At 67.0% G+C, this 23061-nt stretch overlaps 5 protein-coding genes across 10 annotated transcripts; 2 read left to right on the top strand and 3 right to left on the bottom strand.

Moving 5' to 3' along the window:
- Positions 1 to 90: 90 nt before the first annotated feature.
- ABHD11 (abhydrolase domain containing 11) lies at positions 91 to 2839 on the bottom strand. Of its 2 annotated transcripts, XM_054847875.1 has the most exons (6): positions 2684 to 2839; positions 2244 to 2379; positions 1996 to 2169; positions 1371 to 1541; positions 917 to 1098; positions 91 to 615 (listed from the first exon to the last, which is right to left on the bottom strand). In XM_054847875.1, exons 1-6 carry the CDS (start codon positions 2770 to 2772, stop codon positions 477 to 479), a joined length of 891 nt encoding a protein of 296 aa, XP_054703850.1. In that variant the 5' UTR covers positions 2773 to 2839; the 3' UTR covers positions 91 to 476. The 2 variants fall into 2 exon arrangements, with proteins under 2 accessions (XP_054703850.1, XP_054703849.1); XM_054847874.1 differs by lacking the exon at positions 2684 to 2839 and having other exon boundaries at positions 1996 to 2173; positions 2244 to 2630.
- Positions 2840 to 3860: 1021 nt separating this feature from the next.
- CLDN3 (claudin 3) lies at positions 3861 to 5012 on the bottom strand. Its single transcript, XM_054847479.1, has one exon. The coding sequence runs from the start codon at positions 4891 to 4893 to the stop codon at positions 4249 to 4251; it is 645 nt and encodes a 214-aa protein (XP_054703454.1). The 5' UTR covers positions 4894 to 5012; the 3' UTR covers positions 3861 to 4248.
- Positions 5013 to 8060: 3048 nt separating this feature from the next.
- On the top strand, positions 8061 to 16179 carry LOC129214982 (claudin-4-like). Of its 2 annotated transcripts, none has more exons than XM_054847441.1 (2): positions 8061 to 8119; positions 15465 to 16179. In XM_054847441.1, exon 2 carries the CDS (start codon positions 15474 to 15476, stop codon positions 16116 to 16118), a length of 645 nt encoding a protein of 214 aa, XP_054703416.1. In that variant the 5' UTR covers positions 8061 to 8119; positions 15465 to 15473; the 3' UTR covers positions 16119 to 16179. The 2 variants fall into 2 exon arrangements, with proteins under 2 accessions (XP_054703416.1, XP_054703415.1); XM_054847440.1 differs by lacking the exon at positions 8061 to 8119 and adding an exon at positions 8810 to 8937.
- Positions 8731 to 12492, top strand: LOC129214981 (claudin-4-like). The gene is given in 3 exon segments (XM_054847438.1): positions 8731 to 8847; positions 8849 to 8909; positions 11861 to 12492. Coding segments are annotated over 3 exon segments (810 nt in total).
- A 513-nt stretch (positions 16180 to 16692) lies between the features above and the next one.
- On the bottom strand, positions 16693 to 19533 carry METTL27 (methyltransferase like 27). Of its 4 annotated transcripts, XR_008579929.1 has the most exons (6): positions 19408 to 19522; positions 19204 to 19332; positions 18989 to 19124; positions 18824 to 18916; positions 17250 to 18192; positions 16693 to 17166 (listed from the first exon to the last, which is right to left on the bottom strand). XR_008579929.1 is itself a non-coding variant. In XM_054847953.1 (5 exons), the coding sequence occupies exons 1-5, from the start codon at positions 19513 to 19515 to the stop codon at positions 17954 to 17956; spliced, it is 705 nt and encodes a 234-aa protein (XP_054703928.1). In that variant the 5' UTR covers positions 19516 to 19533; the 3' UTR covers positions 16693 to 17953. The 4 variants fall into 4 exon arrangements, 2 of the variants coding, with proteins under 2 accessions (XP_054703928.1, XP_054703927.1); XR_008579928.1 differs by having other exon boundaries at positions 17507 to 18192; positions 19204 to 19516; XM_054847953.1 differs by having other exon boundaries at positions 16693 to 18192; positions 19408 to 19533.
- Between the last annotated feature and the right edge of the window lie 3528 nt (positions 19534 to 23061).

Below are 23061 nucleotides of genomic sequence, written 5' to 3' on the forward strand. Positions count from 1 at the left end.
AGTTGTCACCCCCCACACCAGCATCCCTGCTGGTAAGCAGGAGCCCCTTCCTGTGCCCTTCCTGCCCTCCGCAGCCACATCCAAACTATGTTCTGCCTTGGCATGGATTCAGCTTTATTGCGCATTCTGCAAAGTCAAGACAGATCCAGAAGCCGGTGGTCTGGCAGGAACACGAGAGGGCTCTCCTGCCCCCTCCTAGCATCCGAGCCGCTCCAGTGTGGGCAGGACAAGCTGCGCAGGAAGGGCAGCGTCCTGGGCCGCTGCCACCCTGCGAGGTGGCAGGAGAGCTCAGCAGGATGGAGGTGTCTCACTGCTCTGGCTCCAGGTGACCCGGGGTGGGAGAAGGCCCTGCAGGCAGGACTGGACTGCAATGTGGGCAGCTGGTCCAGGCCGAGCCACTTCTCATGGAGCCCCAGGTCACTGCCTGGAGCTCCTCGGGTCCCATGCGGTGCTTGCAGAAACCCTGGTCCCCAGCACTACGGTGGTGGCAGGAAATTGAGGACAGCAGTGATGAATTCTTCAAATTTATCCTGATGGACTATGTGGCCTGCACCTTCAATGTGCTGGACATCTGCCTTGGGGAAGAGGCGCTGGATCTCCGGGTAGTCTTTGGAGCTGCAGGACAAGGGAACGTGCCGTGGGACGCATGGTCAGGGGTCCACCCAGGTGCCTTCCCTCACCCTCCCCAAGCCAAGGAGGATCCCAGGTCTGACCACGTTCCGTTCCCTGCTGTGAAAGCCCGGGGCTGCCCTCAGGTTCTCCCTCGCTCTCCAGTGCATTGGTGTCACCAGCTGCTGGAGACACAGAGCTCCCTCTAGGACCTTCCCCATCTTGGGGGCTTCCTCCCACCCTGGACAGCCACAGAAGAGCACAGGGGTCCAAACCCAGACTTCGAACTGCTTCTCTCCAGTTGCACCTGATATAGGGTGAGTTGGATCCTCCCAAGAAGAGTGCTGGGCCAGGATACGGCTTGTGGAAGACGGGGAAGTTCATGATATCTGCCAAGTGGTGGGAAATAGCGTCCAGGTTCACCCGCCAGATGTAGCGGCCCTCCACCTCCACCAGGTTGGTGAGGAGGAACTGTCTCAGCTGCGGGAGCTGCCACAAAAGGGGATCATAGGCTGTTCTGCAAGAGCAACAAGCCCTCAAGATGCCCTGGCACCCTCCATCCTCCCCCCTCCATCCCCTTCTGCCCGTGTCCCATGCTGTCACATTCCCCATCGCCCCTGCAGCCCTGGTGAAATGTCCTCCAGCGGTGAGTGAGCAGGGGTGGAAAGAGTCCTGCTGGGACTGTGGCCCTAAAGCCCTGTGCTCCAGTCCCAGGGACAGGCTGGGAGCGGAAAACCCATCCAAGGAGCGGGATGTCCTACCTGGACCACTGGCCGCAGCTGCTCGTCAGCCAGCTGGCGGGCCGCAGAGCGGGTCAGACCATCCGGGATCTTCACCGACTTCATGGCAGAGATGTAGGCAGAGAATTCAGAGACAGGTGTGGTCGAGACAGGACTAATGTCTACAGAGATGAGGCGCTCCACCAGGTCTGGCTGGGGACGTAAGCGGGGCAGATGGATGCCAGCCGAGATCTCCCCAGCAGGACCAGGCACGGGGCTCCGCTCCCACCCAGACTCCCTGGAGGCCTTTAGCTCCCTCCTGCCTCAGCAGAGCGCTCCACGTGCCCTTCCCCACATTCTTATTTCCCTGTGCCTCGGCGCGGGAGATCTCCAAGCTCCCTTGTGCTCTGCGCAGGAGGCGCAGGGCAGAGCGTGGGGCTGGCGGACACAGACGTGCTCCGGCTCCCGCAGCCCAGCTTACAGCCCCGAGCGGGACAGCACCCCCGACCGTGACGGAGGAAAGCCGCCGCCTGCGGGGCTGTGGGCAAGGCTGGCGCCCGTGAACAGCCCCCGCAGGTGCCCCCGCCCTTCCGACAGCCTCCTGCTCCAGGAGCCCCCCCCCGAGCCCGCTGCCCCCGCCAGCCCCGGGAGCCTCGCGCCTGCCCACCCGCTGCAGGGCCAACGTCATGGCCGTCTTGCCCCCCATGCTGTGTCCCAGGAGGATGCACTTGGTGATGCCCAGGCGGGTCAGGAGGTGCTGCACATCCAGGCTCATCGCTTCGTAGGTCATCAGCGGGCTGTGGGGGCTGCCGCCGTGGTTCCGGGCGTCCAGCGTCAGCACCTGCCTGGGCAGGGACACCGCGTCACCCCGCTCCTTGGGGCGCTGCGGCCTTCCCCCCGCCCCCCGGGCCTCACCTTGCCGCTGCCGCGGCGCACCAGCGCCTTGGCCACCGTCTGGAAGTTGCCGTGGCTGCCGAAGAGCCCGTGGAGCAGCACCAGGGGCGGCCGGTCCCCGCGACCCCCCACCTCGGCGTGGGCCAGCGGCACCGCTCTGCCGGGAGAGGGGCGCCTGGGGGCGTGGCCGGGGGCGTGGCCGGGGCGGGGGGTCGGCCCCAGGGCTGCCCCGCTGGTGGGGGGGTGGGGTGGAGGGAACGGGGGGCTGAGGGCGGGGCCACGGCCAGGGGGCGGGGGCAGTGTCCCGGCCCCACGGGAAGCCCCGCCCCCTGGGGAACCATGGCACGGGGGCGGGGTTAACGCCGGGGGGGGGGGGGCAGGGCCCAACCCCGGATAACGGCCCCGCCCCCCTCCCCGGACCCTTCCCGCCGCCCCCGTCCCGCGCGCGGCCGGGTCCTTACGTCACCACGGAGCGCGCTGCGGCGGGCGGCGGGCGGGGGCGCAGCCGCCGGGGCGGGGCGGGGGCGCGAGGCAGCCGGCGGAACATCATGGCGGCGGCGGCGCGCGGGTCGTGAGGCGAGGCGGTGCGCGCGCGGGAGGCCCCGCCCCGCTGCCGGCGGCGGGCGCCCCCTGGCGGCGGGCGGGCGTTGGGTGTCGGGCGCTGCCTGCGCTGCCCAGACTTTCGGCGGCAAGGTCACCGCCTGCCCGCGCGCTGCCTGCCGGGCAGGGACACGGAGCCGCGTCCCCGTCTGCCACCCCCCCGACCCCAACCCCCCCCCTCCCCCCGGTGCCAGGCAGAGCCCCGGGCCGGGCAGAGCCGGGCAGCGCCGCCCCTGCCGATCCTTATCGCGGCTGCCCGCAGGCAGCGGGGCGAGGCGGGGCCCGGGGAACCGGAGCCGGGCACATCCCCTGCCTGCGAGCGGGGCGGCGGGGGCTCCCCGAGACGAGACCAAGCGCTCGGCGCCAGGCGGGCTCCGGCTGCCCGCTCCTGCCTGCGGGGGCACCCAGGGCCACCGAGCCGCCCGCCCGCTCCCGGGCGGCGTTTGCCCCAAAGCTGCTCCGAGCCCCCGGGCGGGCAGCGGGGCGGGCAGCCCCGGGGCAGGCTGCAGGCAGCTGAGGAGTCTGCCCGGCCCCGGCCGCGCAGGATGTGCCCGTGCACCTGCAGCAGCTCCTGCCCGCTTTGTCCCTGCCCGCTGGAGCGTGGCGCGGGAGGCGGGAGCCGTGCCGTGGCGGTGGGAGCGGTTGTGCAACGCGGCCTCGCCCCAGCCGCTGTTCTTGGGGGGGGGGGTGGGAGCGCCCCGTGTTCCCCTCCGTGGAGGCAGACTTTGGCCCGGGCAGGCAGGGAGTGCCGCTGCCGCGTTCCGGCGCCTGCCCCGCTGCCTCCCACCCTGCCGGCTGCCCCAGGGCGGGCGGGGGGGGGGGGGCGACCGGCCCTCCCCAGGGAGAGACCCCCCGGGGTGGGAGTGGGGGGGGGGGTGGAGAGAGGGACCGGAGACCCCCGTCCCCAAACCCGGTGCCGCCGGGTGCTGCCGTAGCAGAGGGCGTGGGGTGGCTCCTGGGGGGGTCTGTATCCCTGGCCCCCCCCGCCCCGTTCCCGGTGGGATCCTGCCCCCCACCCCACCCCAAGGACACTCTGGCTACCAAAACAGGACATGTTTATTGACAAATGTAACCGGTACAGACCACGCGTAACAGGGACAGACGGTGCCTCGCTGGCGGCGATGGTGGGGGACGCACCGGGGGGGCACCATCCCCATCCCTGTCCCCCATCCTGTGCCATCAGTGCGGGCAGGGGCACACCGGGCGCCGCATCTCCCGCCGACCCGAAACCGCCTCTTGTTTAACCGAAACCGTCTCTATTTACACAGCCCGGCCCTGACCCCGCGGCCATCCCGGGCCCTTCCTTCGCGCCCCCGCCCGCCCCGGTGCCGCCATCCCCAGTCCCCACGGAGGGCGATGAGGGTCCTGAAGAAGGGGGGTGGGGTGGGTGGGATGTCGGGGGGTGCCAGGGGGGTCCCGGGGCGGCTCAGACATAGTTCCTCTTGTCGTAGCTGGTGACGGCGGAGCGCGGGGCGGAGTAGGCCACCTTGCCGGTGGGGTACCTGTCGTCTTTGGGGGGGCAGGAGCAGCAGAGCAGGGCCCCCCCCATCAGCAGGAGCGCGGAGGCCGCCCAGCCCACGTAGAGTGAGGTGCCCAGCTCCCGCTTCTGCGCGTCAAGCACCAGCGGGTTGTAGAAATCCCGGATGATGGTGTTGGCCGACCAGGAGACGGGGATGAGGGTCATGATGCCGGAGAGGAGGAAGATGACACCGGAGACGATGGTGATCTTGGCTTTGGTGCTCTCATCCTCCACGCAGCGGGTGCACTGGGCGCCCACGATGGCCACCAGTAAACCCAGGACGGCCAAGACGATGGCCACCACCAGGAGGGCGCGGGCGGCTTGCAGGTCCTGCGGCAGGGCCAGCATGGAGTCGTAGACCTTGCACTGCATCTGCCCCGTGCTCTGCACCACGCAGTTCATCCACAGCCCTTCCCAGATGATCTGCGCCGTCACGATGTTGTTGCCGATGAAGGCCGTCACCCTCCACATGGGCAACGCGCAACAGATGATGCTGCACAACCAACCCAGCACCGACAAGGACACCCCGCCGATCTCCAATCCCATCGACATGGTGGCTTGTTCGCTGCTGCGCTCCGGACGATGGCGGAGAAGAACCCACGGACCGAAACCGTCGCCGTCACCCGTCACCGCTTGCAGCCCTTGGGGGATCAGCTTACACCTGGGTGCACCTGCGCTTATAAGGGCAGGCAGGGCCAGCTCAAGCGCCCGCCCGGGGTGGGGTTTCACTGCTGGACGCTCCTCTGCGCTGCTCCGTCACCGTCACCCGCGTCCCACACCCTCCCCTTTGTTTGCAGAGATGGCGCTGGTTACTGGAGAAGGGTGGGAGGGGGAGAAACGCCACCTGCCACGGCCTTCCCCTTGGTTTCGGGGTGATAGGTACCGGGAAGCACCTCCACGATGCTCATTCGGACCCACCGAATTCCCTCGGGGACCTGGAGAATCCCTCGGCTTCACCATTCCCTCCCCCCCACAGAGGTTTCGGCGGGTCAGGGTTTGCTTTATTTCTGGAGCGTCTTAACCAGCGCTCACGTTTAACTGGGGTTCGGCGAACACCGGGCACCTTTGCATCGCCGTGCAAAGTGCAACCCCTTTTGTCGTTGATCCTGCACCACCATCCCAGGGGACCCATGGGTGCTCCCTACCTGACAGGGTGGGAGCAGGAGGGGGCCGGGTGGGGGGGGGAACCCCCCCGCCCGGCCCCCTCCTGCTCCCACCCTGCCAAGCAGGGAGCGGCAGTGGGGATCCCCCGACTGGATAATAAATATCTTTACTCATCCCGCTGAAATATTTTGGCCTTGAAGGAAGCTGATAACGCACGTAACCGCCCCGACAGCGTCACCCCCATCAACCCGAACGGGCAGCCGAGGAAGGGATTAAAAAAAAAAAAAAAACAAAAAACAAACAAGGCAGGTGCAGGCAGGCTGCCTGCAGTCATACTCAAATCTGGCAGCGGCAGCCCCATGGCTGTGGGGGGTGTGTGTGTCCCCCATCAACTGTCCCCCCAATCTTGCGTGCCGGCAGCTGTGCCAGCATTTCCAGCCCCCCTGCCCCCCCCCAGGAATGTGATCGCCGGCCCCAGGCTTGCTCCTGCCTGTTCCCTGCCTGCGCTGAAATCTCCTCTACAACTTATTAACTTACTCAAGAGCACGGCGGGATACTGGCAGTCGGCGCCGTGGAGGGAGCCCTCCCTGCCTGGGCACCCAAGGTCTGCGATAGGGGAAGCCCCGCATCCATCTGACTGTAGCCCCCCAGCACCCTGACACCCCGTAGCCGGGGGGGGGGGTGGTGTCAGCTTTGGATGCCCCACAGCACCTCGAAACCTTGTATCTGGTTAGGTCAGCTTCTGCTGCCCTGCAGCACCCTGAACCCCCAGAGCCAGTGGGGTCAGCTATGCCACCCCACAGCATCCCGACACCCCATATCTGTCTGGGTCAGCGGGTGTCACCCCGTGTCACCCCAGCACCCTGTATCCATCTGGGTTGGCCTCTGGCCCCTTGCAGAACCCTGCATCTGGCCTCCACCACCCTGTGACACCCCGATACCACGTATCCAGCCAGGTTAGCCTCTGCCACCCCATGGCACCCCAAAACTCCCTGTATCTGGCCAGGGGGGCTTCTGCCACCCCATTGCACCCTGATCACCCTGCCAAGGGCACCCCGAGCCCCTCACGTCTGGCCAGGATTGGTGGCTGTGGGGTTACCCAGGGGTGCCCCCAGATGCACTGCCGAGGGGGGCCCCACGCAAACAGCACCCCAGGGCCTTGTGCTCTTGTTGCTGGGGGGTGCTGGGGGGGTCCCTGCCCTTGGAGACACCTCGGGGTGCCCGTGATGCTGGTGCTGCCGGCAGGTGACGGTGGGTACAGGGTCAGACCTGCTGGGGTCCTGCTGGCACCACACCCCCACCCCCAAACAGAGCGGGGTCCGGGCTGGCCCAGGGCCCCCCAGGTCCGCAGGCAGGGGTGCTGGCAGGGTGCAGGCAGGGCTGTGCCAGCGCCCCGGGGTGCGGGTGCGCACAGGCGCGCGCACACACACACACACATTCACACCCCCTCTGCTGGCAGGGACACCCAGACACATGGCCGCACACGCAGACAGACAGATACACACAGACAGGCGAACAGGCACACAACGGCGGTACAGGTGCACACGTGCACCCCACAGCACCCCCACGGCTGCAGCTACACCAGCACGTGCACCCACAGCTGCACGGACAGACATGGCTGCAGGGGCTGTGGGGCAGGGGGTACCCCAGGCAGGGATGTGGGGCAAGGGGAAGAGGGCAATACCCCAGGGAGGTGTAGGGGGCAGTGGGGATACCCCTGGGGCAGTGGGGATACCCCTGGGGCAGGGGCTACCAGGGCAGGGATGGGGTGAGACTGGGCGGATGAAGATTTGCAGCCCCCGACCCTGCAATCAGAGCCCCACGTGCCGCGTCCCCACTGTGTCATCCCAAATTGCCCAAAGTACAGGCTGTGCGCAGGGTGCCGCACCGGCCCAGGGCAGTTGCCGCTGCCTGACTCACGGTGGAGGAAGGGGCAAATCACTGGGGTTTCGGGGTGCCGGCCACCACCACGCGCTTCAGGATGCATTCTTGTGGCGAGCAAACCGGCTTGCTGGTGTTTACCGAAAGCAGCTGAGTGGGGTTGGTGTCCCTGCGGGGTCCTGGGAGCATCCCCATCCCTCCCACTGCTGCGCCCCCCCCACCCCGGTGAAGCCCCTCTGCTCTCCCCCCCACAGCCGGGAAGGGATGGGGGGACGTTTGCCCACAGCGGGTCCCCTGGGATGGGGACAAGGTGGGGTGGCCACATGGAGCCACTGGTGACATGGGAACGGGTTTGCCCCCCCGTGATGTGGTGACCCTGGACGAAGGTCAGACCCAAAGGTTGTGGGAGCATCGCCAGTTTGGTGGCCCATGCCGCGGGAAGGACACCTGCGGTGGTACGGAGGGACACCCACCGTGGGCATCCCCCATCCCCATCGTGTCCCCCGCACCCAGCACCCCGGGGGTGAGCGGGAGGTGATGGCAGAAACCGCCCCGGGCGCAGCGGGGCCATGTCCCGCTCACGTGCGCTCGGCAGCCGGCACAGGGTTTGGGGTGTTCCCCCTCCCCTGCGGTCTCGGGAGTGACGGCATGTTTCCCCCCCGGGGGAGCTGGGCCGGGGCGGTAAATGCCGCCTCGGCTGCTTATATTTCAGGCGCGGGGCTGCTGGCTCTGCCCCGGCCAGGGCACACAGGCAGCCCATTGTTGAAGCCCCTTCAGCGGCGGCAGAGAGCAGGTAAGGCGGCTTCGAGCATCAATGGTAGCTCTGTCTGCCGGCGGGGCGTGGACGGAGCTGCCGGCATCGCCGGCGCCCAGCCGGCACACGGGGAGCTGGGGGGCGGCGGGGGGCACGGTCCGGCAGGACCTGGCAGGGGGCTGGCAGCTCGCCCGGGGGATGCCGGGCCGCCCGAAATCTCAGTGTGCCCGGGGCATCCCCACCCCGATGGCTTCGGATCGGCTTCCCCAGGGCTTTGCTGCAGCATCCTCCTCCTCCGAGCATCGCCTGTGGGGGGACCCCATTGCTCCGCTCGCATCCCCCATCCCGAGCCGTGGCCCCGTCGTCTCCCCCTGTCCCTTTGACAACCACCTCGGCAGCACTTCGGTGTGTTTTCCCCGTTCGGAGCCACTTTTTGCTCAGCAAATTGAGCAGCGCTTTTATTTTTGGAGCGACTTCAGGCCAAAGGTCCCGTTTCTTGCAGCAGCCCTTGCTGCCCTGCGGCTGCATCCCCCCAGGGACCCTGCAGCTCCCGGCACACGGCTCCTCTCCTGCCGAGCCGATTAAACTTTGCTTTCCCGTAGCAGGAAACAACCTGACGCTGCATATTTGAGTGGGTTGGGGGGGGGTTTATGTTGGGCAAGGACTTTTTTTGGGAACATTCAGTCTCCGGCCTGCCGGTAACTAATCCCCGGCCGCCGGCAGGGAGAGGCTGCCCAGCTCCACGCTGGCGGAGCGGAAGGGCTGGTGGCTGTGCCTTGCTCGGTGGGTGTGAAGCTGGAGATCCCGGCGGATCACTGCTCCCCGACAAGTCTCGCCTGCTTTTTCGGGACCTCGAGGTAGCCAGAGCGTCGAGTTCGTATGTGGGTGCTGGGGGATGAGGGGCTGAGCTGGTGCCAGGTGTGTGTGAGGTGGAAATGTCCCCCGTGTCCCAGGTGGGGATGTCCCCAGACCCTTTGGCAGAGGATTCGTGCCCTGAGTGCTCTCCCCGCGGGGCGTCCTCTGCCCCGAGCAAGGTCAGGGTGGCACAGCCTCCACCGTGCACCCGGCGGTGCCCGGCAGCGCGGTGACACCGGGTTTAATCCTGCCTCCCTTCTCGGGAATGGCCTCGCTGCCCAGCCGTGGGGCTGCAGCACGTCCCCATCCTGATGAAGCGGGGATGAGGGTGGAGGGCATTTCCTGAGCCACGAAGGGCTGGTGGCTGATGTGCCAGGACAGGAGCTCTGCCGTCACTGACTCTGTTACCATGTGGTGCAGCAGGGACAGGAGCTCAGCCCCTGCGTCCTGCAAATCCTTCTGGATTCGGGGCAGGGCACCTGCACCCGGCTGGGTGTTGGGGCAGGTGCTGGGTGGCAAAGGCTCGGGATGGGCGAGCACGCTGTTTTGGGTGGAGGAGCTCCCTGCTGAGCAGGTGGGCTGTGGTCCCATTGGGGCACGTGCCTGCACCGTGGCTCCTTGCAGGTGGCACTGGGACGAAGCCGGGGCTGAGGTCCTGCAAGATGCACCCGTGCATGGGCAGCTGGGATGGGGCTGTGGGGCCGGTGCGTGTGCAGTGACGGCCCCGAGTGGCGCGTGCTGAGGTGCTGGGTGGTCCCGCGGTCCCACCAGTGCTGCACCAGCACCCTCTGGCTCAGCGGCGCTGGGGACGGGGTGCTGCCCCAACCAAGGGCTGGCTGTGGGTCCTCCGGACCCTGCCGAGCCTGCGTCCGTCTGTCCTGCTGGCTGGCAGCGCCGGGGGCGCAGGGCTGGCCGTGGGGAAGGGCACGGGGGCCGTTTCTGGGTGGCAGCCACCAGTTTGAATATATGTCACATTCCAGCTTTAATTACAGTAATTGGCTGTCATAGGGCCCTGCTGGCGCCTGCTCTGGCTGCGAGGGGGAGCGTGAGCGACTCGGGCGTTTGATGCTCCTCTGCACCTCGCCATTTGTCTGCAGCCGGAGGCACGTCCCCATGTGCCTGCGGGGACACGGCCCCTGCGAGGTGCACGCACACGTGGGCGCGTGCCTCTCTCCAACCTCAAATAATTTGGTGGTTAGAGCAGCTGGCTGGGAGGTGAGAGCCACGCTCAGCCTCAGGCAGAGTCCGGTCCGGGGATGCTCCAGAGCCCCGCGGATTAAAGGGAGCCCTTGACCACAAGGCTCGGGGTGGGCACGCTGGTATGCGAGTAATGCGGGTGCTCCAGCAGGACAGATGGATGGACGGAGCATCCCAGTGCGGCCGAGTGCCTGGTGGCTCCTCGGGCACAGGTCAGGCAGGCAGGACCCCAGCTTGTCCCCCCGGTCAGTCAGACCCGGGCGTCCCCCAGCGCCTGGGCTCTGCCCTGCCCGCTCCTGCTGCACCGGGCACCAGCATCCCCAGCCCAGGCGCTGGTGGTATCCTGACAGCACCGCGGTGCACGGACCGCCCAGCTCAGCCCACCGCCTGGGGACATCCCGGGGTGGGCAGCCCATCACACTGAACAAGTGAGTGGGTCAGATTGGTAACCCCAGTGCTTGGAAAAACTAAGATAATCTCAGGCCCTTTTATCTTTTCCAGAGGCCCAGGATTAAGCCAGGGTGGGGGAACGGTGCAATGTCCATCTGTCCGTCCTTGCGGTCGGTCTGGCCTCGTGCTGCGCCTGCGCGAATGCTGGAGGGACTTCGGAGGGAGCGGGGAGGGGATGTGTGTGTGCATGGGCTTGTGGATTACAGGAGGAGAGGTCAGGCAGCGCCCAAAGCGTCAGCATCAGTATTGGCATCGGCACTGGTATCGGCATCGGCACTGGTATCGGCACAGCCTGGCCAGTGGGTACAGCCGATTGTGCCAAAGCGCTGCCAGCACCACGTGGCCCTGCCGGCCCGGCTGCCCTGCCTGTGCCTGGCACCCCGGTCCCCAGCGGGACACCTTGAGACCCCCTCTGCCCCCGCGGCCCCCAACGAAGCCTGGCTGGCAGCGCAGGCAGCGCAGGCAGCACCAGCAGCGGGACGCCAGCAGGCCTGCGACCAAGGGCTGCCGTGTGAATGCCGGCTTGGCGGAGGAGCACGAGGTGGGGTGGGTTTTGGGGTCTGCCCCCCCTCGCCCCAGGCAGCACCGTCTTTCCTCTGCGGGGAGCCAGCAGCTGCTCCGACCGGTTTGTGGGTCTGGGCGGTGACACCTCCCGCCCGAGGGCTGATGGAGGGCTGGGAAGCGCTGGTACGGACGGACGCCAGGGAACAAACAAGAGCCGCTTGTGTCCCGCTGGGCACGGAGCCGAGCAGCGGGGCAGGGACAGCGTGCTGCTCCCCCGGCACAGGGCCGCGCGGGGCTGGAGCCTGGACTGCTGCCAGAGCAGCTGCCCCACAGGCTGGGGGGAAACTGAGGCACGAAGGCATGGAGGGACCCCATCTGGGCGATGGAGCAGGAGGTGCTGACAGCGATGGCAGAGGCATCGCAATGCCTGGATGCCAATTCTTCCTCTTCAGCATCGCAGGCTGAACCGCAGCAGCTGCCCTTGGCACCTCCAAGCTGCCCACGCGCAGCAGTGGGACACGCTCCCGTGCTTGGGTGGCCTCATCCTGGTCCCTTGCATCCTCCTCCATGGGAGCAGCCAGGATATTAAGTGTCATTGCTGCGGGGAGAAATGCAAGCGGCGGAATCCCGGGAAACTGGTTTTACCCCTCCATCCGGTGCCGGCGGCAGGACGGCGGCTGCGGCGTGCTCCTCCCTTGGCGAAGGCATATAATGCCTGCCATGGTCCCGGCGGCTGTCACTGTGCTGCAGGAGGATCGGGGTGCCGGCAGCGAGCGATGGCCTCCATGGGGCTGCAGGTGCTGGGCATTGCCCTCTCCGTCATCGGCTGGTTGGCCTCCATCCTCTGCTGCGCGTTGCCCATGTGGCGTGAGACGGCCTTCGTCGGCAACAACATCGTGGTGGCGCAGATCATCTGGGAAGGGCTGTGGATGAACTGCGTGGTGCAGAGCACGGGGCAGATGCAGTGCAGGGTCTATGACTCCATGCTGGCCCTGCCGCAGGACCTGCAAGCCGCCCGCGCCATGGTGGTGGTGGCCATCGTCTTGGCCATCCTGGGCACCCTGCTCGCTGTCGCTGGCGGCAAGTGCACCAACTGCGTGGAGGACGACACCACCAAAGCCAAGGTCATGATCCTCTCTGGCATCATCTTCATCATTGCTGGCATCCTCATCCTCATCCCTGTCTCCTGGTCAGCCAACACCATCATCCGGGACTTCTACAACCCACTGGTCACCGACTCCCAGAAGCGGGACCTGGGCTCGTCCCTCTATGTGGGCTGGGCAGCCTCCGCGCTCCTGCTGCTGGGGGGGGGGATCCTCTGCTGCACCTGCCCCCCCCGGGGCGAGAAGCCCTACTCCGCCAAGTTCACGGCCGCTCGCTCGCTGCCAGCCAGCAACTACGTCTAGGAGCTGCTGCGCCCGCCTGGACCCCCCCAGCCGCTCTGGGGAGCCAAGACCTCCCGGGGCGCCCCTGGCCTGTGGACCCTCCCCCCCCACCGGCTGGGCTGGGGGCTGGCAGGGAGCCGGGCAGGGAGGGCCGGGTGCCGGGGCGGTGTGAGGGAGGGCAGACAGAGCCGCCTTTGTTCACTGGGGGACTGAAGCTGGTTCTTTAATCTCGGTTGAGACAGGGAAGATCCTGTCCTGGCTGCCCCCCCCGGCAGGGGTCCCGCTCCCCCCCCCCAGAGCACCCAGCCGTGGCATCTTCTCTGAGGCACCACCTGACCCCCCTCGAGCATCTCCCGGCTCCCGGTATCGGGGTGCGCCGCATGGTGATGCAGGTCCCGCGGGTGGCACGGGGCTCTCGCCGGGCACGATCCCCCCCGGGACGTGTCCCTCGGGGCGGGCGGTGGTGCCGGTGGGGACAGCAGACCTGTCCCACGCAGCCATGGGGACGCGGCAGCTCTGCAAACCCCGGCAGGATCTCAAGGGGCGGTGGGGGCTCTCGTCTGCCTGTACCCTAAATTTTGACTTTGACCTACTTTCGGGGCTTGGAGCGGCTGCACAGACGTGAGATTTCTCGCGGCAGCTCCCCGGGGCGGGGGCATCATTATCCTGGGAGTGGGAAGGCAGCGGCCGGGCAGGGAGAACCTGTCGGGGAGGCGGGAGCAGAGTGGGGCTGTGCACCCACACGGAGGGGGGCGACTCCCAGGACCCGACCCTGTCCCGTGGGGATGTGCCCAGCCCCATGGCCCCCCTCGGCATCCCCCGAGTGGGGTGCCCGGGCTGGGGGTGGGAGGGGGTGGCTCACAGTGCTCCCCCCCCAGGCTGTGCCGTCGTCCGTCTCCGCATCGCAGCCTTCCCACATTAAATGGCAGCTGCTCAGACCCCGCTGTGCTTCGTTTTCTTTACCCTCTCCAGCACCGGCCTTGGTGGTGGGACAGCCCGGTACTCCTGTGCCATGGACCCCCATCCCCCTGAGATCCCCCGAATCTGCTCTCTGGATGCTCCCGCCATCCCAGCCACCCCTTGACCCTGCTCCAGCATCACCCATCGCTCTCCTCTCGGGGGCAGGGGGCAACAACGGGTGCCTCCATGGTACAATGCCTTGGTGGTGCTGGACGCAGCATCAGGGCTGTCCCATGCCTGTCCTGGTGCAATCTTCCCTGAGCAGGAAGAAGGTGATGGGTGCCGGCGAGGGCGGGTTGGGGCGTGCTGGCCCTGCGGCCACCTGGCATTCCTGGCTGGGAGCACCCTGGGGCCGGCGTGGGCAATGCCGGCTGTTTTGCCTATCTCGCTTCAGGCATGGCAAGCTGCGCCACAGCACAGCCGGCGCTCCCCCAGCTTGGGAACATCCTTCCCTTCTGCCTCGTGTCTTGTGGGGACGATGGGCGACAGCGGCTGCCTGGCTCTGGGTGTCTCATGTGGTTATGGGGGCCCCCAGCTCCCCCCATCCCCTTGCTAGGAATGAAAACGGTGGAAAACACTCCCGTGGCCCTGTGGTGCCAGTGGTCCAGTGGAAATGTGAGCATGATGCTCCAGTGAGGGCCCCCACTGGGATCCACGGGGCCACTGCTCACCCCCGCTGTGGGCAGCCGCGTGCCCCATTTCGGGGATCTCCGGTGGCCCAGGTCCCACTGGCTGGGAAGGGTGCCTAGGGTGGCTTCCCATCGTCCTGGCCCCCTGACCTCCCCTTTCTCTGGGAGACAAGGACTTTTTTTTTGGCAAAGCCCCAGCACCGGGCGCCCATTGGGATGCCAAGGGATGAGAGGTGCTGGGGAAGGAGCAGGGACGCCAAGTGGGGGAAAAGGCCAGAGAAACCGAAACCGGGACCAGAGAAACAACAGCGAAACCTCCTGCGAGCGCCGCAGGGTGTGCCAGGCACAGCCGATACCACACTGCTGCTCAGGGCTCATAAAAACTCAGCTGGTCTCGGCTGCAAAGCACGGGCATGAGCACCCACGGGTGCACTGTGCCCCGTGGCAGTACAGGGGCTCTGCTCCGTGCGGGGCTGAGCAGCGATGTGGGCTGAGCCGGGGGCCACAGCGGCCACATGTGACTGTGGTGGAGCCATCAGCGCGTTCCCCCCCCCGTACTGGCCACCCCTCTTCTCCGGGGCGTACAGGGGCGATGCCTGCAGTGACCCCGGGCTCCGTAGCCCCTCGCCGTGGGTCTGCCCTCTCGGTGCTGCTCCCCGTGCGAAGGAAGAGCGGGCATCGCTGGATGTGCTGCACACCGCAGCCGTGCTGGGGGCAGAGCTGAGCTCTGACCCATTTCCAGCGCCCCAGACAGGAAATCCCGGGTGCAAAGGGCTCTGCAGCGTGGCTGCCAAGGGCAAGACCTGCCCTTGAATGGGGAGCAGCCGGTGCTGCAGCGAGGGCAGGGGCTGCCTGGCCTGCCCGTGCCTCCTGGCATGACGCCTGCAGCCAAGGAGGCTGAAGCACCAGCGATGGAGCAGGGCATGGGGTGGGTGCTGTGGGGCGGGCGCTGTGGGGCAGCTGCCACGGCAGGACGTGGGGCGAGTGTGGGGTGCACGGGTGGGGGGGGGGGGTGTCTGCGCTTTGGTGTGTGCTGGGATGGGCTCGGCGAGCCCCTCAGCCTGCGCCCCAAAAGCTGGCCTCTCCCTGGCACTCGCCATGTGCGTGGCCCAGCTGGGATGGGGCGATGGCAGAGAACTGTCCTGTGCTGGGGGGACGTTGAGGGGGAAAAAGCACGACATGCAGGAGCTACTGCACCTCGGCCTCCTCAGGGTCTGGGTGCTCAGTGCCATAGATGTCCCCATGTCCTGGAGCAATGCCCCATGCCCCACATGGCCCCATGTTGGTCTGCAGCCGTTCCCACCCAGATGGAGAACAGGACACAGCCAGCATGAAGGCCACGCTTTTCAGAAAGCCCTCCCGGCTCCAGGCCATGTCCGTGACGGCTGTGCCCTGTCCCTGCAGGTGCTGTCGATGGCGACGATGACGATGCAGCTGGGTGGGCTGATGCTGGCCGTGCTGGGCTGGCTGGGCTCCATCCTCACCTGCGCGCTGCCCATGTGGAAGGTGACGGCCTTCATCGGCTCCAACATCGTGGTGGCCCAGGTCTTCTGGGAAGGGCTGTGGATGAACTGTGTGTACGAAAGCACGGGGCAGATGCAGTGCAAGGTCTACGACTCCCTGCTGGAGCTCACCTCTGACCTGCAAGCGGCTCGCGCCTTGGTGGTCACCTCCATCTTCGTGGCCTTCTTCGCCTTCCTCACCGCCATCTCGGGTGCAGACTGCACCCGCTGCGTGGATGACAAGAGCACCAAGACCAGGATCTCCATCGTGGCAGGCGCCATCTTCATCCTGGCCAGCATCATGCTGCTCATCCCTGTCTCCTGGTCTGCTAACAGCATCGTCAGCAACTTCTACAACCCCATGGTGCCCGAGGCCCTCAAGAGAGAGCTGGGGGCTGCCCTCTACATCGGCTGGGCTTCCAGTGCCCTCCAGCTCTTTGGCGGGGGCATATTGTGCTGCTCGGGACCCCCGTCCCAGCAGGACCCCTACCCCAAGAAGTACAGAGCGGTGAAAACCTGCAGCCCGATGGGCTACCCCATGAAGGACTATGTGTGACCCACCACGCCCGGGTGCCAGCCCAAGGGACACCACCACTGTCCCCATCCTGCTTCCACGCTCCCCCCCCACCCCACGCTGCCCCCTCCCACCCGTCCCCACGCTGGCTGCACCCCAGGCACCGTCCTCCTGCCCGTGCCCTTCCCCGCGCACCGGGGTTGCGCTGGCGATGGACCATAAACATCTTGGTGCCACCGAGGCTGCCTGGGCTCCTTTTGAAGCAGCGCGGTGGGGGGAGGATGGCAATGTGTCCCAAAGGCGTCACACCCTGCCAGCCTGCCGCCAGCTCAGGGGCTGCACCTGGCATGTCCCCATGTCCCCACGAGGATGCGGCAGGTGCTCCCTGCGTATCCCCCAGTAGGGAAACTGAGGCAGGGAGAGGGTGCTGAGAGCCGAGAGGGGCACAGGGGGGTACCAGGCTCCCAGAACTCCATCCTTCGAGCCCTCAGGGACTGGGAGGGGACCCCAGAGAAAAGCCAAATCCCCCCTCCCCCACTCCTGGCCACCCTCCCCTGCCCACCCCAGAGGGTCCGCAGCCCCACTGCTCCGGGAACAACACGTGGCAGGCAGGCAGTGCAGGCAGCGGGGTTTATTCAACAGCCAAGTGCAGGGACAGGGACAGCCACGACCCCCAACTGCCCAGGGGACAGTGCTGGGGACAAACAGGTGAGAGGGGAGCAGGGCAGCTCCCCACGATGGGAACAGGGACCCCAAGACCTGGGGGGCAACGCGGAAGAGTGACAAGAGCCACAGGGAGGGCGAGTGTGGGCGAAGTGGGATAGCCAGCTGGGAAGGGCTCCCGAGGGGAAGGAAGTAACCTGCTCCCCAGGGCAGTGGGAACGGGACAAGTGGGAACAGGTCTGTGGGGAGAGAAAAGGGAAATAGTCCAGCAAGAGATTTGGGTAAAAAATTTCCCAAGGGAGCAGCGGAGGAGGAAAAGTGGAGGCAGCACGGCGAGGGGCTTGGGGAACAGGCTGGGCAGGCAATGCCAGGCGGCTCCTCAAGACTCTTCCAGCCTCATTTCCCAGCCAGACCATTAACTGCAAAGCTGTAGGACAATGAGAGACTTAGGCAGCTGTTGTGGGATGAAAGGCCGATGTAGTGCTCAGAAAGCTTCTCTCTGGGTGTCACCTGGGCACAGCTGCTCCCGGTTGGGACATGGAGGTGTCCTGCACCTCAGGGTGCACTGGGTTAGCTCCTGGGGAGGATGAGGATGGCAGACTGCGGGACATGGTGATGGGGACCCACCTCCAGTGGTCCCCAGGTAAAGACCATGAGGCTCTGGGGTGGGGAAGATGAAGCTGGATCTAGATTTTGACCATGGCCATGTGGGAGGGCTCCTGGGGAGGACGACGAGGGAAACACAGGACATGGCAATGGGGACCCACCTCCAATGGAAGCAGGTAAAGACCATGGGATGAGGAAGATGCAGGATCCAGATTTTGACTGAGGGCTGGGAGGTGGGTATGGTGGGGAGAAGACATCCCGGACAGGAGATGGCTGTGAAGAGCCAGGTGGGTCTGTGAGATGCCAAGGCGAGGACCGAAGTGTTGGGCATGGTCCCAGAATGTCACAGCTAATGGTAGTGCCCAGGAGACCCTGGTGAAACTGGGAGACCCTCCCCACACTGATGAGCAGACAATGTCCCCAGGGCCCAGATCTTGGGGGGGGGGGAAGGAGCCAGGGAAGGGACTGGGGATGTTTTGGCTCTGATTGCTCCCCACAAACCTTGTCACCCCCCAGCAGCTGCCCTGCTCTGGGAGGGGGTCGCTGGGCTGGGCTTTACCAGGGGCCAAGTGCTCAACCCTTCCCCCCCCCCAGTGCCACATCATCTCTCAGCCCTGCTCCAGGGGGGGCACGGGGCATTTCTGATAGATGTAGACCACCCCGGAGATGTAGCCGGTGCCCTGGGTGCTCTCCTCCTCGGAGGTGGCCCTCTCCCAGCGCTCCACCTCCTGGGCCAGGACCTTCTGCCAGGCTCCCTGCCTCTCCAGCCTCTCCAGCGCTGCCTCCAGCTCCGCCTTGTACCGCAGGTTGGAGGGGTTGCTCCTTGTCGTCAGGCAGAGGAAACCTCCTGCCGGGAGAGGGGACGGTGACATCAGGTGTCCCCCGCTGGGGATGGCATCCCTCGGAACGGCGGAGGGGAGGCAGGGAGACCCTCCTGGGCATCACCCAGCAGGACAGCGGGCAGGGACGGGCAGGGGACAGGCAGGGGACGGGCAGGCCAGGAGGCCAGCAGGCAGGGATGGGCAGGGAATGGGCAGGCCAGGAAGCCAGTGGGCAGAGGACAGGCAGGGAATGGGCAGGCCAGCGGGCAGGGAACGGGCAGGCCAGGAAGCCAGTGGGCAGAGGACAGGCAGGGAATGGGCAGGCCAGCGGGCAGGGAACGGGCAGGCCAGGAGACCAGCAGGGAGGGAACGGGCAGGGAATGGGCAGGGAACGGGCAGGCCAGGAGACCGGCAGGCAGGGAACGGGCAGGGGACGGGTAGGGTATCACACCTACGCACATGCTGTCGTGCAGCAGGCAGCGGGCAGGCAGGGCCAGGGACCTGGGTGCCACTGCACGTCCCTGCCTGTACCTGGCAGCAGGGACAAAGCCACGTCCCGGCTGTGCCAGCGCCCAGCCGGGGACCCCCCTCCGCCGGGACCCGGTGTCGCCGTCCGGGGGTGCCGGCGGGGAGGGGAGAGCAGGGGACACCCCTCACCTGGCCGGGTGACACGGAGCAGCTCGGGCACGGCAGCGATCGGCACCTGCCCCTCACCCAGCGCCCCCACCACCGTCACGGCGTCGTAGTGCTCTGCGGGGACACGCGTGGCATCACCGGGGGGACCCTCCGGGGCAGCCCCCGCCCCCGGTGCCGGCCCGTTACCTGCGGGCGCGGGCAGGGGCTCCCGGCCCAGGACGCACCGCTGCAGCTGCCGGTAGAGGCCGGTGCTCCGCGCCCGCTCCAGCATCCCGGCGCTGCCATCCACGCCGTGCAGCAGGCGGAAGCCGCGGCGGTGAAGCTGCGGGGACAGGCGGACCGACGGCACCGTGAGCTCCCCGCCGCTCCCCCCCGCCCGCCCCCCGCGGCCCGCCCGGTACCTCCCGCGCTACGAGCCCGGTGCCACAGGCCACGTCGAGCAGCCTCGCCCCGGCGGGCGGCCCGGGGAAGGCGAAGGCGAGCGAAGCGGCGGCCAGGTGCGGTGCCCGGTACTCCAGCGCCGCCACATCCTGCGGGGACACGGCGGTCAGCGGCGCCGGGGAGCGGAGCGGAGCGGAACGGCCCCGGCCCCCCCGGCCCGGTACCTGCTCGTAGCGGGCAGCCCAGCCGTCGTACAGCCGCAGGCGCTCGGGCAGCGCCGCACCGCCGTGCACCGCCGCCACCCGCTCCCGCACCCCCGCCCGCAGCCGCATCCCCTCCGACCCCGCGCCCTGGCCACGCCCCCCGCGCCCCATTGGCTCCGCGCCCCCGTCCCGGATACGCCCCTCGCGTTCTATTGGCCTCGCACACCCGCCCCGGATACGCCCCCCAGCGCCCCATTGGCCCCCGGACCTGCGCCACCACCCCCTCCGTCCCGCTCCGTTAGCGGCGAGTCGGGCGCGACCAAGTGCGCCGGGGGGGGGGGGGGAGGGAAGGACCAAGTGGGCCGGGTGGGACCAAGTGCCCCAACCGGAGGGGTGTCCGAGTGCGCGGGGGGTGGCACCCCGTGCCCCAAGGGGTGAGCGGGGGTCTGTCCTTGGGGCTTGGCACCCAGTGTCCTCGGGGGGTGGCACCCCGTGCCCCAAGGGGTGAGCGGGGGTCTGTCCTTGGGGCTTGGCACCCAGTGTCCTCGGGGGGTGGCACCCCGTGCCCCAAGGGGTGACCGGGTGCCCTGAGGGGGGTGACCAAGTGTCCTGGGGATGGTGGCACCGGGTGCCCTTGGCGAGGCTGACACCACGTGCCCCGGGGATGGTGACACGAAGTGCCCTGTGAGAGCTGGTACCAAGTGCCCTGGGGCCACCGCTCTCTCCCTGCAGCGTCCCCAGGCCCCGTCCCACCCCGCTGCTGAAGAAGATCTCCTGCCCTGTCCCTTGCACGGGCCAGGCACTGCCTTCTCGCTCCCCCGTGTCACCCATGCACGGCGACTCTGCTCCCTGCACAGGTCACCTCCTGCCCTGCCACCTGTCCCTGTCCCAGCCCTGACGCTGCGCTGTCACTGCCGTCCTGCATCTGCATCTTCTTCTGCCGCTGGGACCCACCACCCAGCGGTGAGCGAGTGGTGACCATGCTCCTCTGTCGTCATCTGAACCCATCCTGTCCCACAACATGTAAAGGTGACATCCTCATGCTGAGCAGCTCTCCCAGCCCCCAGGGAAGAGGGCACCCACGACTGGGGCAGGTCCTTCATGTCCTGACGTGTCCACCCATCTCCAGCTGCCCAACAATTCCCATGGGGTGGTCATTCCATGCTGCCCCTTGCCCAGGGATGAGGTGCGTAGCAGCAGGCAGAGCTTGGGGACAGAGGACAGGAGCGTGGCTGCGAAGGAGGAAAAACATTTTGGCTATATCAAGTTTGGGTTTTGCTCACAGGAAGCAGGACAAGAAACGTCACTGAGTGCCAACACAAGGAGGTGGTAAGATGCCTTGTCCCTTGATCCAGGTGCCCAGCATTTGTAATGTACCATATCAAGCTGATTAACAAGAGACGTTCGTTAGCTCTTGGGTAGGTAGGACCCCAGCTGGAGGTGCTCTCCGTGGGAGGTTGCACGCTCGTTGCTCAGTGAGTCTCCGCTGCAGTGGGAGTGACTCTTGTCTTCTGCTAGACCAGCCTTTGGTGTTTGTAGTGGAGGACGTGGGACAAGCTCTGGCTTGTGTGACCCATCATTTGGCTTCTGGCTTATTCCAGGAGCAAAGCAGATAAACCCAGCCTCTAATTAATGATGGAAACAAAATGAGGGTGCCCTGAAGGAGCTGGTGGCTGCCCCGAGGCCACGCTGGTGGCTCTCATCACCTCCTGCTCTGCTCGGCACCTCAGGCAGCTGGATGATGCTCCTCTGCCGTCCCCGCGTCCTCCTGGCCGCTATCCCGGTGGTGGCCGCTTTGCCTCCATCCAGCTGCTCCGGGCCCGGGAGCCCCGTGGGGACCTGCCCACGGTCACGCGTGGGGGGTGGCTCTGCCCCTGGGCCGGGCAGTGCTGGCCGGGGGCCTCGAGAGGGAGCCCTCCGCCCGCGCTCGGCCCCCGCCGCCGTGGCACTGCCCCGCGCCCGCGGGACCCCCGGCACCCCCGGCGGGCTCAGCCCCGGCCGCCGTGCTGGCCCCCGGCGAGCAGCAGCGCGGTGTCACCCCCGGTGACATCCCGGGAGCATCCCCCGGAGGGTGGCGGGGGGGGGACACACACGCGTGGGACCGGAGCGGGCGGCGAGACCCCACGAGAGCGGGGCTTTTCCCACCCACGCCAAGGACACACGGACGGCTCCTGTGCGGGCTCCGGGGGGGGGGCTGCAGCCCTGCGACAGCTCCTGCCACCGCACACGGGCACTTGGTCCCCTCTGCAGCTGCTAGCATGGGTCCTGTCCTGCCCCCCCCCAGCTCTGCACCTCCTTCCCCAGCACCGGGGTGACCACCCGCCAGCTTTGTGGCTGGGCCTCTGACAGCGGCTTTCACACTCCCAACACGGTTTCCACCGCTAATTAAAGCCTGGCCTTCATTTAGAAGATAAACCAGAGGTAGGGTACGCTGCCAGCATCCCCCCGCCCCTGGCTCTGCTGCCCTCGCTCAGCCCCTCCGGGCTGCAGCTGGGTTGTGCCTTCCCCGAGCCTTGACCCACACAGATCCAGTCCCAAATTAGCCGGTGCTTTTCCAAACATCGCCTTCCCGGGGCTGGCTCGCTTCGCCACGCCACGTGCAGCTGTGCAAACAGCTTTGCCCAGTGTCACGGCGGCCTTGGGCTGGCTCGGACCCAGCGCTGGCTGGCCAGGGTTTGGACCGGACCCGGTGCCAATGTCAGAGGACTTGGGCTGTCCCCCGAGGATGCAGGGCGGGACGGTGGGGACCCCTGCGATGGGCAGCAGCAGGTTGAGGCAGGTTGGAGCTTCTCCTTGGCCAGTGCCGATGCTGAGGCTGGACTTTGTCCCAGCACGTGGCCCGGAGCTGGAGGGCTCCCGCTTGGGCATGTGCTGTCCTGCTGCCGCGGTGCAGTTTCTTGGGGTGCTGTCCTTGTCCCCTGCCTGGGGACAGGGGGTCTGGCTGTGCTGGCTGCATGGGGTGCATGGGGACCCCGGACCTGGGGCTGGGCCGCTGCGGTGGAGTGTCCCCATCGCTCCTCAACGGGGAGGCTGGGGGGATGCGCATCCCCGGGGCAGGGGCTTGGCTGGCCACTCTGAGCCCACAGACCTCTGGCATGACCTCGCCTGCCCTCCCTCACCAAGAGATGGTGCAGGGTGGAAGGGCAGCTTAGGTGGGGTCCCTCGCCCCTGAACCTGCCACTGAGCTGGGACAGGCAATGGGAAAGACCGCGTCTGGGCTGGGTTTGGATCCTCTGTGGGGCCAGGCATCTGCAGGTTGGGCTCTGCCAGCTCTAGCAATGTCGTCTGCCTCCTAACCTGCCTGCAGGTCCCACATCCAAGCTAGCCCCGGACTCCTGGGAAAGTGTGCGGTGGCAGTTGGTACAACAGGCAGGTGGGCTTGTGTTTCCCAGGGCTTGTGCAGGGCATCCCTGGAATGCCCTTGGCCCTCAGGTGGGACTAATGCTGTCCCCTGGACAAACTGGTGCTGGTGGGAAGTGCCTAAGACTCCTTCAGGGTGGAGCTGCAGGATGCCAGGTCCCACAACCTTGTGTGCCCCAGAGACTTGCTGGGTTGCCCACATAGCCGTGCATGAGCCCAGTGGCATCATCTAGCAATGGACAGATGGCTCCCAGCAAGAGCACGGAGAGAGGCACGTGCATGAGGCTTGTGCTTTTGTGGGCACCCTGACACAGT

Source organism: Grus americana, chromosome 19 (genome assembly GCF_028858705.1).
Source record: "Grus americana isolate bGruAme1 chromosome 19, bGruAme1.mat, whole genome shotgun sequence".
Lineage (NCBI taxonomy): Eukaryota > Metazoa > Chordata > Aves > Gruiformes > Gruidae > Grus > Grus americana.

Excerpts from the sequence above, each read along its gene's own strand:
- ABHD11 (XM_054847874.1), bottom strand. The coding sequence starts at position 2,563 with ATGGTTCCCCAGGGGGCGGGGCTTCCCGTGGGGCCGGGACACTGCCCC. Across the intron at positions 1,099-1,370 it reads AGCTGCGGCCAGTGGTCCAG|CTCCCGCAGCTGAGACAGTT; the intron begins GTAGGACATCCC and ends CTTTTGTGGCAG. Across the intron at positions 616-916 it reads TCCAACTCACCCTATATCAG|CTCCAAAGACTACCCGGAGA; the intron begins GTGCAACTGGAG and ends CTTGTCCTGCAG.
- CLDN3 (XM_054847479.1), bottom strand. The coding sequence starts at position 4,893 with ATGTCGATGGGATTGGAGATCGGCGGGGTGTCCTTGTCGGTGCTGGGT.
- LOC129214982 (XM_054847441.1), top strand. The coding sequence starts at position 15,474 with ATGGCGACGATGACGATGCAGCTGGGTGGGCTGATGCTGGCCGTGCTG.
- METTL27 (XM_054847952.1), bottom strand. The coding sequence starts at position 19,515 with ATGCGGCTGCGGGCGGGGGTGCGGGAGCGGGTGGCGGCGGTGCACGGC. Across the intron at positions 19,125-19,203 it reads CCGGGCTCGTAGCGCGGGAG|CTTCACCGCCGCGGCTTCCG; the intron begins GTACCGGGCGGG and ends CTGTCCCCGCAG. Across the intron at positions 18,193-18,823 it reads GCTCCGTGTCACCCGGCCAG|GAGGTTTCCTCTGCCTGACG; the intron begins GTGAGGGGTGTC and ends CTCTCCCGGCAG.